Source organism: Quercus robur, chromosome 4 (genome assembly GCF_932294415.1).
Source record: "Quercus robur chromosome 4, dhQueRobu3.1, whole genome shotgun sequence".
In the NCBI taxonomy this organism is placed as follows: Eukaryota; Viridiplantae; Streptophyta; class Magnoliopsida; order Fagales; family Fagaceae; genus Quercus; species Quercus robur.
Window position 1 is genome coordinate 8,474,747 of NC_065537.1, and position 15,871 is coordinate 8,490,617.

A 15,871-nucleotide genomic window follows, 5' to 3' on the forward strand; every position below is an offset into this window, starting at 1 on the left:
AAGAGACCAATTCGTTGAAGTTCGAAAAGCTAGTGGACATGCAAAAATCCCAAGAGATAGAGGCATTACACACATCATCTAACATAGGATAGGACCAAAGAGCACGAAGAGGAGCTTCTAGGACCAAGTTACATTGGTCACAAGATGGACTATCAATCACAATCCTGTGAACTAGGTTACCTTTGCTTGGCATAGAATTTCTGCAAGCTCTCCAAATAAGATTCTTCACCTTGTTCGGAGAGTGTAAAGCCCTTATATTCTTCCAAAGTCTAGTATCATGTGTATAAGGATACACTCTATGGTCAAGCTCTGTCTCCATCCTAAGAAAACGATAGCCAAACTTACAAGGGTAATTCCTATCTTGTGCTAGATGCCTAAAGAGAGAATCGGTTGTTGTATGGTAGGCTAAGGGTATTTTCTTGATGGCTTCGGCCTCCTGTGGAACAAAGATGTCATCAATCATACCTGTGTTTTATTGTCTCATAGAGGGATCAATTAAGAAGTCAGCTGTAGCCTTCTATAAAGATTCCACAAGGGACATCATAGTAGGATGCTTAACTAGCAACCAAAGATGTTTCTAGATTTTCACCGGCTTACCATCACCAATCCACCAACAAGCACCCCGTGCAATGACATCCCTACCTTTTAATATACTTTTCCAAGAATAAGAGCCCCTCTTTGAATCTTTAGCCTTCATTATTGAGCCATTTGGGAAAAATCTTGCCTTCAAGACTCTATTAAACAAAGAGTTCCTATTATGCACCTTAAAGCCTCCAAGCTTGTTTAGCCAACAAAGAATCATTAAAAAGGGCTAAATCTCTAAAACTCATACCACTCACCATTTTAGATTTTGCAATCTCATCCCATTTGAGACAATGAATTTTTCTCCTATCACCACATTGTCCCCACCAAAACTTTTTAGTTAGGAAAGGAAGTTTGAAGTAACCCATGGCATGTGTTGGAATAGATTGAATGAAAGCTTTAAGCAAGACTTCCTGCCTTGCTTGAGATAACAACTTGCTCTCCTAGCCTTGTAGCTTCCTCCAAACTCTTTCCTTAATGTAATTGAAGCTTGCTTTCTTCCCCTTACCCATTAGAGATGGAAGACCGAAATATTTGTCATATTGTTTAATCTCTTAGACCCCTAAAATACCTTTGATAATTTGTCTCGTAGCCTTTGGAGTAGACTTGCAAAAGAAGATGTTAGTATTATTTTGATTCACTTTTTGACCAGAGGCACCCTCCTAAGTAGATAACATGTCCAGGACTTAGTCACACTCTTCAATTCTGAGGTTGCCTTGCCCAAAAAAAAAAAAGAAAAAGAAAAGGGCTATCATCTATGAAGAATAGATGTGTTAGTCTTGGTCCTTTTTGCATAGAGAGAAAACTTTTGTTAAGTTCTAAAAGCTTAGAAGAATTGGCAAACCATGAACACTAAGTTGTCTAAATATAGATTCCTAAATCTATAGGTTTGATTAGAAAATGCTCAAGGTGCTGCAAATTTGAATACAAGAATATGCAAGTTGCAGAAAAGAAAAATTCAATTTTTGAAGAGTTCAACCGATTGAAAAACAGGTTCGACCCATCGAAAATTGCAGACATGAAATTTTTGCAGAATTCTATTTTAGTCTAAACTCTGCTTTAGATTTAGGTTTCAGGTGAAACACTTCTAGTATATAAAGGAAACCCTAATGCACGTTTTAGAGAGATTTTGAGAGAGAGAGAGAAGAATGCATCTCGTGTCTCCTATTTTAGATCTAGGGTTTTTGTACCTAAAGCTCTCTTAATTCTTCTATCATGTTGTTCCTTGAAAAAACTCAAGATCCAATGTTGTAGAAGTTGCTGCCATAACAAGATCAACTACTATTGATGATCTAAACATTTGAGTGGGATCTCAAAATAAAAAACGTGGATGTTTGTGTGTTGTAGATTCAAGATAGAAGAGTTCGTGAATTCGAAGTTGCACGTGCTTGTGTGAGTAAGTTTTACAAGAGGTAGCTTTAGATTTTAGGGAGAAAATCTATTGTAAACTTCCATTCTATCATAGTGAATTTGTTTACCTTGAGGATAGTTAGGTTAAATCATCCCCAAATTTTTTACTTTTAAACTGGATTGTTTCATTGGTTTTCCTAAGTAATCATATCGTTGTCTTCTTTATTTTTCCACACTGTATGATATGATATTTTGCTATTTAACCTAGATCTGATAATTAACCTAAGTAACTACTTGGCTAATTCACTAGGGTTAAACAATCTATTTTTAGGGGTCTAAACAAACAAACAAACAACTTTAGTCTCACCCCTTCTAGCTACTTGTTTAATGATCCCATGCAAACTTTCAGTACACAAGAGAAAAAAAAAGGGCACAATGGATCTCCTTGTATTATTCCCCTTGATGGAGGAATTAAACCTTTGGGCTCTCCATTAACAAGGATTGAGTAAGTAACTGTTTTCAAACAAAACACAATGAGATTCATTTAGTGGTCACTGAAACCCATTCTCCTCATAAGATTCTCAAGAAAAACCTACTCGACTCTATCATAGGCCTTACTCATATCTAGCTTAAGTGTCATACAACCAGATTTGCTTGAATTGTGAGTCCTCATGCAATGCAAAGTCTCAAAAATAGCAAGAATGTTATTAAAAATAAGACGGTCTTTTGCAAAAGCCAAATGATGCTCTATGATGACCCTTGGTAAGACCTTTAATTCGTAAGCTAACACTTTTGAAAAAAATCTTATACAGTGTGGGCGCAAGTGCCCCCACCATGTTGGGTCTTAGTGGTTTCCTCATAGGAAGGTACATCTCGGCCTAGGGTGGACCAAGCAGAGGGTGTAAATGTAGTCATCACCTAGATTAGATCTAGAAACCATCTATATAGCGTTTTTGTGGAAGGACTAATCTTTACCAAAGCACTTGTCCAAAGTTTATCCTAATCTTATAAAAGGGTCTCCTAACATATTATTCTAAACTCACACACACACACACACACGCTCTAATATCCATCTAGAGAATTTAACACGGCATATCATCCCCAAACTCTAAACATTCATTTATCATGGCATTGGAAAGTATATTCCAAGGGCAGCAAGCATGTCACAAGGCAATAGTATCAACAAGGCAATAATCAAGAATTATCACATGCATATTTATAATGACAAACACATCCAATCACTCAAGCATGGCATCCTCATATCCAATCATGCCATCATGCACATTCATATTGATATACATGATTTATCTCATTACATCACAGTATCTATGTATCAATGCATGTTCATGTTATTATTAAAGTATAGACCCTAGTCATTCATCTAATAATCTAAGAATGTGAAAGATGCTTGAAGTTGATTGGAAGAAGGGTGCTTTCATTGCTAAGCCGAATAGAAGATTGGCTAGATGAGAGGCAATTGATTGCCGAACAAGACAAATGATGGCGCCCATGGTAGTGTAATAATATTTTTTCTTTTTTCTTTTTCCTTTTTGCATGAAAACATTATTAAAAAAGGTTATCAATTATATATTGACCCTACAATAGTTGTGTCTCTCTCTTCTCCCAATCACACGTCGCATTATCAAAACTGTGATCTGATCTATTCAATTATTGCACTGTGATTTGATCTAATCTATTCAATTATTGCACTGCAAAAGCATCTCGTGATATAGATACACGGTCTATTCAATTATTGCGGAAAGACTTTGAACAAATAATATGGACAAACCTAGTACTTCTATGATAATTGTCACCGCACACTTCCGAAATTTTGTGGTTAGGGTTGATATAAATGATACTTATATAGCAACTTGTTCAAAGCTTTCGCTAGACTAACAAGACTTAGGCCGTTTTGTTAGTTTACCGTCTGTGATCTTAAACCTCTTAGTACACTAGAATTTCAATGCTAACTTAACTAACTAATTCCTCTTAAAAAAAAAAATATAGCAACTTGTGTCGGTGGCATGTGAGTAAACCAATCCTCAAATTTCATCCAAAACAAAATATATATGACTAAACAATAGAGAAATATAAGACAAAAATAAGTTACATTCAAAAGAATAATCTATGGTTATAACAATTGAAAGGAATCATAAGATTTATTGCCTACAAATTATAGATAATATATGTGTGTGTGTGTGTGTGTGTGTGTGTGTGACTACAAAATAGTGAAATATAAGAAAAATATGTGTTATCGTCAAAAAAATAATTCAGATTTTAAAACTTTTGAAATGCCAAAAAATATTAAAGAATCATAAGATTACTTCCTATAAATTTTGAAACAAAACAAAATGTATATAATTACACAATAGAGAAATATAAAAGAAAAATTGATTACCTTCAAAAGAATAATATATGGTTTAGTCATTGAAATCTGCTAAACATGTTCAAATATTGCAAAAACTAATACAAATTCAGATGTTAAAATTTTCAAAATAACAAAAAGATATATAATTAAAGAATAAATTATTGAAACAATTCAAAAAAATATGACTCTTCAAAAGAGAAATATAAGAAAAAAAAGTACACGAACCCATAAAATAATAAGTTTTAAATTTTAACGGGTCTAAACTTTAAACAAAATCATATATAGTCATAGACGTAAGGTGTAACGTTTGGTGGTTCATGTATGAAAATCAATATTGAAAAATACATAATAAAAAAAACTATAATATATATATATATATATTTTTTTTTTTTATCAAAGTAAAGGAGAAGAAAATATAAGAGTGACAAAGAAGGGGATAACAAATTATTCATTCATAAAAAAAATAATAACAAACTAAAGATTTGCTAGAAAGTAGACAAATCTCAATATATGAAAAATCTAATGAAATAAACAATTACTAAAAAAAAAATAATGATCAATAGCTTTGCTTAGCCCAAAAAATCCTGTTATATTTCTGTTTTTTTATATATTATATGATGTATAATAGTTTAATAATAGTTATATATATATATATATATTATAATGTTATGTAGTATAATATATATTATTTTAATAAGAATTCAAGAAGAAAGAGAATTCACACTTGGCCACAACCTCAATCGATGAAAACATCAAATTTTAACCACACGTGGTGCACGTTGTCTTGGAAATTGGAGCAATGCAGACTAATTGTTTGCTTCATAAACGGCTAATGAGTAAAGAAAAGGGGAAAAAGAATAGTAAATCAAACTTAACTTTAACATAATGATTAGTGAGTTTGAAGTTGGAACGCAGAGAGAGAGGAAGAAATTGAGAATAGAGTCACAGGTTGGTAGAGTTGATAACAGATGGTGATACTGTAATTATAGTGTTCATAATTTAACTTTACTACAAAAAATGTGTGTTCATAATTAACCTTGAGTTAAATTATCAAAATTTGAGTTTGAGTTTAAGTTGAACTTGTTAAAAATATAGAGTTTTACTGAGAGAAAAATAGTGTTTATAATTTTATTTTTTATTTTTTAAATATTATGTTGTGCTGATGTGAAAAATTATGATGTCAGCAGAGATTTCAATTATATATATATATATATATATATATATAGGATAAAACAAATATGATTACCAAAGACTTCTATCTTCCACGAAAGATCTACGATGCTTTATGGAAATGTAATAAAAACATAAAGGTCCATTTCGCATGGCCCATGGCCCATGTGGACTTTAAAGCAGTGAGCCCTTTTTTTTTCTTTTTTTTTTTTTTTTCGTGGGGTTATTTTTTGTTTTCGGAATTTTAGGCTTTCTATTGTTTTAAGGCTTTTAGCAGCAGAGAATGAAAAAATAACAAAACAAAAGAGGTTCATGCAAAAAATAAAAATAAGATTGGTGAAGTCTGAGACTGCCTGAGACTATCTACAAAACGATCGTGATCCAAGCAACTACAAAAAGCATGGCTTTGTGGCTATTTCAGAGCAGACAGACCTTCACCTCCAACTCCAAAATCCAAATATTTCAACCATGTTTTCCTTGCTGTTCATGTTGTTTACCACCATCATCGCACCACTAATTCCAACCCTCTCTTCGCAACCATCACCACTAAGTCCAACCCTCTCTTCACTCAATATTAATTAGCTTAATCGTAAGGACAAATTTGAAATAAGCTCGTAGATTACGGTATTTATCTCTTACTCAAGATTCGTCTATTTGCTGACTCCCTAAAACAATATCATGAAGTTGCAATGTGACCATGATCTTAAAAATGTGTCATTTTTTCAAGTTACACAGCGTGAACTTGCATGAACGGGCGGATTTTATTAAAAGTAAGAGTTTACATAACACATGCACACGAGATACAACCCAACTGGAAATCAACTACCTGAAGCACCTCACTATCAGGACTGCCACACAAAGCCACAACTGAGAAGTTAACAACCATTACGTACGGTCTAGAAAATTCAACTGGAAAGTGGATGCATGCATGTATTATTGTAATTGCACCGACTTTCCTATTAATAAAAATAAAAAGGTCCATGTCGCAAGGGCCCATGGCTCTTTTTTATTTTTTATTTTTGGGTTATTTTTGTTTTCGGAAAAAATAACAAAATAAAACAAAAGAGGTTCATGCAAAATATTAAAATAAGGTTGGTGAAGTCTGAGACTGCCTAAGACTATCTACCAAACGATGGTGATCCAAGCAACTATAAAAAGCATGGCTTTGTGGGTATTTCAGAGCAGACGGAGCTTCACCTCCAACTCCAAAATCCAAATATTTCAACCATGTTTGCCCTGTTCTTCATGTTGTTTACCACCATCATTGCACCACTAATTCCAACCCTCTCTTCACAACCACCACCACCACAACCCTCCCTTACTCCGCCTCCACCACCGACAGCGCCAGCATTTGAGTTTACTCCAATCCAACATTTTCCCCCATCTCCCCCTTTCATTCCATCACCACGAGATGACAACATATGGCCTGCACGAAGTCAACCACAATCAGTATCCGTTTTGTCTATAATATAATTCTATCTTATCCCGATAGTATAATGTGAATTAATAATTTTTCTATTTATTATTATTTTTTTAACAATTAATAATATTCCATTCATATAAAAAATACATTTGAAAGATGGTTTTTATTTTTACTTTTTGGAACTATTTTAGTTATTTTTTCCATTTATACTGATTTATTATGTTTATTTATATATATTTTAAATAACTTTTAAATTAATCATAACATCATCATGGTTCGACCTCAGTTAGACCTCTATCCAACCTCAAAAACCTTAAACCTCTTCGTTTTCCGGTACTTTGGATAGTCTGAGTTTTAAAACCATTATATGGGTTTGACAAAGTGTGTAGAAGTTGGATGATCTTTTGTGTTGTTAAGTAGGTTCTTTCCTGGGAATTTCTATTCAATTCGTATATGCTATGAGGTCCTTCTAAGGAGAAATTATTAAGACCTAGGTCCCAAGTAGTCCCAACCAATAATAAAAAGCCACACATTTAAAACAACTTTGACTTAACTTCTTAAATGAAAAAACAAAACAAAACCACATAAATTTAACTCTAGTTAAAAAAAAAAAATTAATTGGAAAAACACAAATAAATTTAATTTATAAACAGGCAAGATTCAAAAGCTTTAAATAAATTTGAAATCCAAAAGCTCAATCTCATCAATTTGTATTTAGTTTTAGTGACCTTAGTCTTTCCATAGAGGTCTTTTTCTCTCAAAACTCTATATTAGTTTCCTTCTTCCACTCCATAACCATCACTAATCTGTCTCAAACTTTATGGCAAAGAATATGGCCAACGAGTATAGGTGCTTACACAGTCCATAGATGTGTATTTAAAAAGAATGATAAAAATGAAGGCATGACGAATTTTGGTAAAAGCTGCAGAGCAATTTTTTCTTTTTCATCAAGATTTTATTCTTGTGTGTGTGTGTGTGTGTGTGTGTTTTTTTCCCCCCAAATTACTATTTAACCACTGACTTTCTTTATGAATTTATTTTTACATTAACAGTGTGACCATAGGGGTTGGCCTTAGTAACTGATGTGCATGTGCGAATATTGTGGAATCAGCTATCATCTAATAGCAAAGATTGATGTCAAAGTTTTGAATTGAAGATTGCAAATGTTATATTCGGTCGTGGATTTGATGTGAGCTTTGAACATTGGTTCTGATGTGATCTACTTGTGTTGTTTGGAATAGTTGTTTTAATTTGGGATTGTAATATTTTGGCTTATAAATAAGGTTAGTGGTATTTGCAAAAGTTTGGAGGTTAGTATTTGCAAATGATTTGTGTTTCCGGGATTAATTTTGTTTTAGTGTTTGGATATCATTGTAAATTGTGTTTGTTTTGATAATAAAATTTCTCCTTTATCCAAACGAATAGGTTTGTCAATGGCATGTGTTGTCTGGAAAATGCTTTTAATAGGGCAGTTTGTTGTGCTTGGTCATATCCTTGGCTATATTTGAAAAGTGACTATTATTGAATAAATGAATTGTATTGAATATGGGATCCAGCAAAACTCTTTTATGCGCTCGGCACATGAGATATCTTTTCGGGATTTGGGAATTAAATTTAGTTTGTGTTGTAAATGAATAAGCTCTTGCAAAAATCAACATTTTTTTTATCTCTTTCTAGATAAAATGTTGGCCTTTTCCTTTTAAACAATTATTGTTTTACATTGATAGTGTAATATAAACTAATAATTTATTACATAATGCCAACTAGGAGATTTAGAACTCACTTGGGATAAATCTTAGATTTATTTTTTACTATATAAATGGTTAAATATGTATTGAGGTTTTTAGAAAGTTAAATATTACTCATTTGCTTCTCTTTGGCATTGTCAGAGATCTATAAGTTTTTTATTAGATGATATGTCAGTATTTCAAGGACTCTAATCATTCTCCTTTTTCCTCTCTCTCTTAGTTGATTACCCTCTTGTTTGTTTTTTGTAAGATAGTCTTTCATTCAACAGGCAAAAATGTTGCATCCGCCACTAGTAATATACCAATTTTGCATTATTTAGGAAGACCTAACAACTAAACTTAACAAAGATGCCAAGGACTTGGGGTCAATCGTGCTTTCCCTGCAACTTGTATTAGGCTTTCTTGGATAATCCTTGCATTATTTGATAAGAGATAGCTAGACTAACAATAGTTGAAGACTTCGTGACTTTCCACTTTCTACCAACCACGATGACTTTTGCCAACTTTGTTTTTTGGCCAATTAACCTATATGCTAAATGTGATTCTAGCTTTTAAACATGGTTTTGAAAGCCCAACCATTCATTGAACCATAAAAGGGAGAGGTTCAAGGTATTTGAGATCAAATCGAGATTGAACTGGGGTTGAACTGTAGTGACATCATAATTAATTTAATAATTATTTAAAATATAAATAATTATATATAGTAAAAAAACTTAAAAAGACCCCCCCCCCTTTTTTGTACTTCCTTGGCCTTTCCAAGGCTTTATTCAATGAAAGTATCAAGTTCGTTTATGTGATTAATATTCCCATGTTATTAATAGTATCATTTCTGATTGAACATAGTTTAATTGTCAATTCCAATCTCAAATTATCACTATAAGGGCAGAACACTGCCTTTAACTTAGATAAACGTTTACTCGAGTGTTAACTCAGCAGCGTAATTAATTCTTATGCAATTGGTAACAAAAAGGAAAACTAACCTTTGTATGGTCAGCAAAATAATAACTAAACTTGAAGATAAACCAATATACCTGAAATATTCAATCCAAAGAGCTGCGTATGACCAAGGTTCCACTCCCAATTGTAATCAGGTGTGAGGAGTTGGCTATAGAGATTTGACATAGTTAGGCCTTTGTTCACCACTTAACCATAGAAGTAGCATCATCCCACTAAGTGTTAGTGGACCGGGGAGCCCCATAAGACTAAAACTCAATTTGTTATTTAGAGGGGTAGGTAGTATTAACTCATCCAAAATATGTGGTCTGAGAATCCAAACATGACCAAAGTTCTGTTTAACCCTTAGCGAAATATGTAGTATTAATTTACCCAAGATATGTGATCTAAAGAACCAAACATGACCAAGGTTCTATTTAATACTTAATGAAATATGTAGTATTAATTTACCCAAGGTATGTGGTCCGAGGAACCCGTCATGACCGAGGTTCTGTTTAATACTTAATGAAATATGTGATATTAATTTACCCAAGGTATGTGGTCCGAAAAACCAGGCTTGACCAATGTTCTGTTTAATACTTAATGAAATATGTAATATTAATTTATCCAAGGTATGTGGTCCAAGGAACCAAGCATGACCAAGGTTCTGTTTAATACTTAATGAAATATGTGGTATTAATTTACCCAAGGTATGTGGTCTGAGAAACCAGGCATGACCAAGATTCTATTTAACATTTAACGAAATATGGAATATTAATTTACCCGAGGTATGTGATATGAGAAACCAAACATGACCGAGATTTTATTTAACACTTAACAGAGTATTAATTTACCCAAGGTATGTGGTCCGAGAAACCAGGCATGACCTAGGTTCTATTTAATACTTAACGAAATATGGAGTATTAATTTACCCAAGGTATGTATTCCGAGGAACCAAGCATGACCGAGGTTCTGTTTAATACTTAATGAAATATGTGGTATTAATTTACCTAAGATATGTGGTCCGAGGAACCAGGCATGACCGAGCTTCTGTTTAATACTTAATGAAATATGTACTACCGGAAAGCAACACACATAGTTAAAGAAACGAAAAAGGGCCAGATTTCCTTTTCATTAATAATAGTACTTTTGCATGTTATTTACATTCCACAGGTGTGGTACAACATTTCCATCTAAGTCTTCTAAAAAGTAAGCCCCTATACTAGCCACTGAGGTGATGCGATAGGGCCATTCCTAATTTGGTCTAAGCTGTCCCCAAGATGGGTTCTTTGCAGTTCCTACTACTTTCCTTAACACCAAGTCAACCAGTATCAGTGGTCTCTCCTTCACACTTGTATCATACCTTTGTTTAAGCTTTTGTTGATAATGTGCCAATTGTACTGTGGCAGCTTCTCTTTGCTCACCTATTAGATCTAAGCTTTTCTCCAACAGCCGATCATTATTGTTCGGATTGAATAAGCTTGTCCTTAATGTTGGAAACTCAGTCTCTAAAGGAATTACTACCTCAGACCCATATGTCATTGAAAAAGGTGTTTCTTCGGTTGACCAACGAGGAGTAGTCCGATATGTCCAAAGAGCGTGCGTTAATTCTTCCACCCACCTTCCTTGTGCTTCATCTAACCTCTTCTTGAGCCCATTCACTATGACTTTATTGACTGCTTCAGCTTGTCCATTTCCTTGTGGATAAGCTGGAGTTGAATATCAGTTCCTGATGTCTAACTCACAACAGTAAATCCTAGAAGTTTTATTATCAAATTAAAGCTCATTATCCGAGATGAGAGTATGGGGGATGCCAAACCGAGTAACTATGTTTTTCCAAACAAACTTCTTGGCATCTACATCTCTGATATTAGATGATGGCTCAACTTCCACCCGCTTTGCAAAGTAATCCCATGTTTGATTTCCTGTGGCCTTAGGAAATGGTCCTACAATATCTTGGCCCCATTAAGTAAATGGCCAGGGGCTGGACAAAGGATTGAGTACACCTCCAGGTTGATGAATGTTTGGAGTAAATCTCTGACACTGGTCACACTTTTTTGCATATTCTTGGGCATCTCTCTATATATTCGGCCACCAATACCCCTGAGTAAAAGCTCTGTGGGATAAGGATTTGCCCCCAGTGTGACTTTTGCATATCCCTTCACGTAATTCTTCTAGAAGCAATTCCACTACCTAAAGGTGAACACAAAGCAAATAAGGTTTAGAGAAAGAATGTTTGTACAGCTTCTACCCTTCAGACAACCAAAAGTGAGGAGCTTTCCTCCTTATCTTCTCTACCTTCCCCCTATCAAGAGGTAAGGCACCATCCTTAAGGAATAAGACCAACTGATCCATCCAACAAGGTCCGACCCTGATCTGGTGAACCAGAACTTTCTCCTTCTGGTCCTCAGCAGGCTTATGTAAATCTTCAACAAGTATTACTCGAGGTAGATATGTGCCAGAAGAGGTCACAAGGGTTGCTAAAGAGTCAGCATATGTATTCCTACATCTAGGAATTTGTTGTATGGTGAAGAACTCAAAATCTGATTACAAGCACTGAGCTCGACCTAAATACCCTTGCATTCTTAAATCCTTGGCCTCTAATTCTCCTCTTACTTGCCCCACGATGAGCTGGGAATCTGAGAACACTTCGACAAATTTTCCTGCCATTTTTAAAACCATAGCTAGCCCTATCAGTAGAACTTCATACTCAGTTTCATTGTTCGTGGCTGAGAAGCCTAATCTTAAAGATTTTTCAATAGTGATTCCATCCGGGGACACTATTACTAGCCTCACCCCAGATCCCTTTTGATTTGCTGCTCCATCAATGTACAACATCTAGGGTGTAAGCCGCTGTGGAGAAATTGTCTAAGCTAGCTTTCCCTCTAATCTATGCTCTTCAACCTCTGCCCTCATTGGAGGCTTAGTCAACTTAGCCACTAAATCTACAAGAACTTTTCCTTTAACTGAAGTACGTGACATGTACATTATATCAAAGGCCCCCAAGATTGTCCCCCATTTGGCAACTCTCCCCGTATAATCAACTTTTTGCAATAAAGACTGCAAGGGGAGTTGACTTAGAACTACAATGGTGGGTGTCTGAAAGTAATGGGTGTTAGGACATATGTGTTTCACATGTTAAGAACAGATGTCATGATTCTATGTAATTGGCTTATCCTTTGACAAAACGCACTTTACTTGTATTTGGGTAGATTTAGGATGATTTAAATACTTCAAGAAACCTTGTTTCAAGATAAAGTATTAAAACTTTCAAGTCTGTTCAAGAAAACAAGTTCAGAGTGCAAAATTATTAAAGCTCAACAGTTGGCTCGACAACTGCATCTATCGAGCTTAAGGAAGTTGTTTTTTATTCGGTGTGCTTGACACCTGCTCGACACCTACTATCTGTCGAGATTTAAGATTGTCAGAATTCCAATATGATTTTCTTGGGATTCATGAATGTGTCTTTGGGCTTTCTTTTTTCCTAACCCTAGACATATAAAAGGATTAGTTTAAGGGCCGTCAAAGTGTTCACAAGTTGCACAAGTTTTGAGCAAACTCTGTTCAAGCAAATTGTGACCGGAGACGAAGTTCTTACCCTAGTTCATTTCTTTCTCTTGAAGAAGTTACTGTGTATGTGCACCATAAGGTTTTGTGACCAAGCATCTTCTTGATCTTTATCGTGTAGATGAACTGAAGAACTTTACAACCAACATCCTTCTTAGTTGGTGATTGAAGTCGTGCATTGGGATCCGCGCAATTGGTTAGTCATGTACTTAAGAGTCATGCATCTAAAAGGGGAACTGTCACTACAGAACAAGTCCAATTGGGTATTGGGGTAAGGGTTCAACTGTAGGTTAATAAGGTACTTGGATTCCTTTACTTGTAACTGCTTGTTGTGATAATAGTAGAGTTTCAGGAGTGGTGACTTGAAAATCACCCAGTGGGGGTTTTGTCGTTAGGTTTTCCCCATTCGTAAACAAATCATCGTGTTATTTATTTTCTGCTGCATAATTATTTTATTGGTGATTTGTTTATACTACCACGCGTTTGCATGATAAATTGATTAATTAATAACTTGGCTAATTAATTAATTAATTTCTATCACAATGGGTCACTCAGTTTGTGGCCTATCAATAGGGAAGCTTCCTCATAGTGTGCACCACTACCAAGATGGCCTTTTCCAAAAGCAAGTAGCAAATTTCAACTTCGTGCAGAGATTTACTCGCATAATAAACTGACCTCTGTACTCCTTCCTCCACTCTCACTAGTACTAAGCTGACTGCATGTGAAGCCATAACAATATAAGCAAAGAGGACTTCTTCCCTTTTGAGTCTCGACATAATGGATGGCCAAGAAAGATAATCCCTCAGCTGTTGGAAGGCAAGAGCACACTCCTCATTCCATTCGAACCCCTTCTATTTGTGCAACAGCTAGAAAAATGGCCTACATCTATTTGTTGACCTAGATATAAATCTGTTAAAGGCAGCCATCATCCCTGTTAGTTTTTTCACTTCCTTCGGATTCTAAGGTGGTTGTAGATCATTAATCACTTTGATTTAATCAAGATTAACCTCAATTCCATGATGCGTGACCATATAACCCAAAAACTTGCCCGGGTTAACACCAAAAGAACACTTAGAAGCATTAAGGCATAACTTGTGCCTCCTCAACACTTTAAAAATATCTCCTTGTCCTTCAAATGCTCAGCGACCACCCTGCTCTTCAAAACCATATCATCAATATAAACCTCAATATTCTTGCCTAGTTGGGACTCAAACATTCTTGTCATCATCCTTTGATAGGTAGATCCAACATTCTTCAATTTGAAAGGCATCACCTTATAATGATAATTCCCAATAGGTGTAAGAAAAGCAATCTTCTCCTGGTCGGCCAAAGCTAGTGGAATTTGTTGGTACCCCTGAAAGGCATCCAAAAAGCTCATCTGAGAATGTTCAATGGTAGCATTTACTAATTGGTCTATTTAGGGCATTGGGGAGGGATTCTTAAGGCAAGCTTTGTTTAGATCTGTGAAATCTACACACACCTTCCACTTCCCACTCTTCTTCTTCACAACTATTGTATTGGCCAACCATTATGGGTAAAAAGACTTCCTTTATAACCCTTGCACGCTTGAGCTTCGTTACCTCTTCTTTAATAGCCTCGGCGTGTTCCTTGGATGAGTGCCAAGGTAGTTGCTTCTTTGAGACAACATTTGGATTGACATTAAGGTGACGACATATAAAATTAGGGTCCACTCCAAGAGCTTCATAAGCGCTCCAAGAAAAGATATCCATGTTTTCGAGTAAGAAAGGCAGTAGCTCTTCCTTTTCTTGAAGAGGCAGTTGTACCCTTACTTGAAAAAACTTCTCTATGTCAGTACATATCATCACCCTTTCCAACCCCTCATATTTGGCTTCCTCACCCACAACGCATGAGGGAGTTTCCACATTCATTGGTTACTACAAAGCCCTATCCGAGGACATTAAAGGTTCGCCCCCGGATTGGTGCCTGATAGCAGTGACCAAGCATTACCGTGCCACGGCCTGGCTCCCAACAAGTTCTTCAAATTGCTCCCCAGAGGGGTACTTCACCTTTAGATGCAAAGTTGAAGACGCAGCCTTCATGGCATGAAGCCATGGTCTCGCCAAAATGGCTGTATAAGGTGAATATGCCTCCACCACAATGAAATTCACTTCCACTACTCTAGAACCCATCTGAATAGGCAACTTAACCATACCCTTAAGGACAACCATCTTCCTATCGAATCCCACCAAGGGTGAATTGTAACTGTCCAGATCCTCTGGCTTAACCCCTAATCCCTTGTATAGATTAGGGTACATGATCTCTGCCCCACTACCCTGATCTACTAAAACTCTCTTCACATCATAGCCCCCAATTTGAATCGTTACTACCAACGCATCATTGTGGGGTTGATGAGTTCCAGCCTTATCTTCATCCAATAAACTAAGAGTTGGTCGGGCTTGCGTCCTCCCTCGCTTAGCCTTAGGGGTGAGAATTTCTCTGTGCAAGTTTGATACAGACATCACCTCAGATTGATATATACTTGTTCGACCTGGAGCTGCCATAATCACATTGATTGTCCCCAAGGCTGGCTGCAGATAGTTCTCCCGATGAGGGGTTGGCCCGATCTTTCCCCCTTGTGCAAATGACTAAGACAAGAACTGCTTTAATTTCTCAGCCTTGACCAACTGCTCTAGAAAATCCCGTAAGGTTTTGCAGTCTTCAATAGTGTGCACACGATCTTAATGATACTGACAATGCAAACTTTGATTG

At 35.7% G+C, this 15,871-nt stretch overlaps 1 protein-coding gene across 1 annotated transcript; it reads right to left on the minus strand.

The window, feature by feature from the left end:
- Positions 1-15,105: 15,105 nt before the first annotated feature.
- Positions 15,106-15,663, minus strand: LOC126721306 (uncharacterized). The gene has a single exon (XM_050424359.1). It carries the CDS (start codon positions 15,661-15,663, stop codon positions 15,106-15,108), a length of 558 nt encoding a protein of 185 aa, XP_050280316.1.
- Between the last annotated feature and the right edge of the window lie 208 nt (positions 15,664-15,871).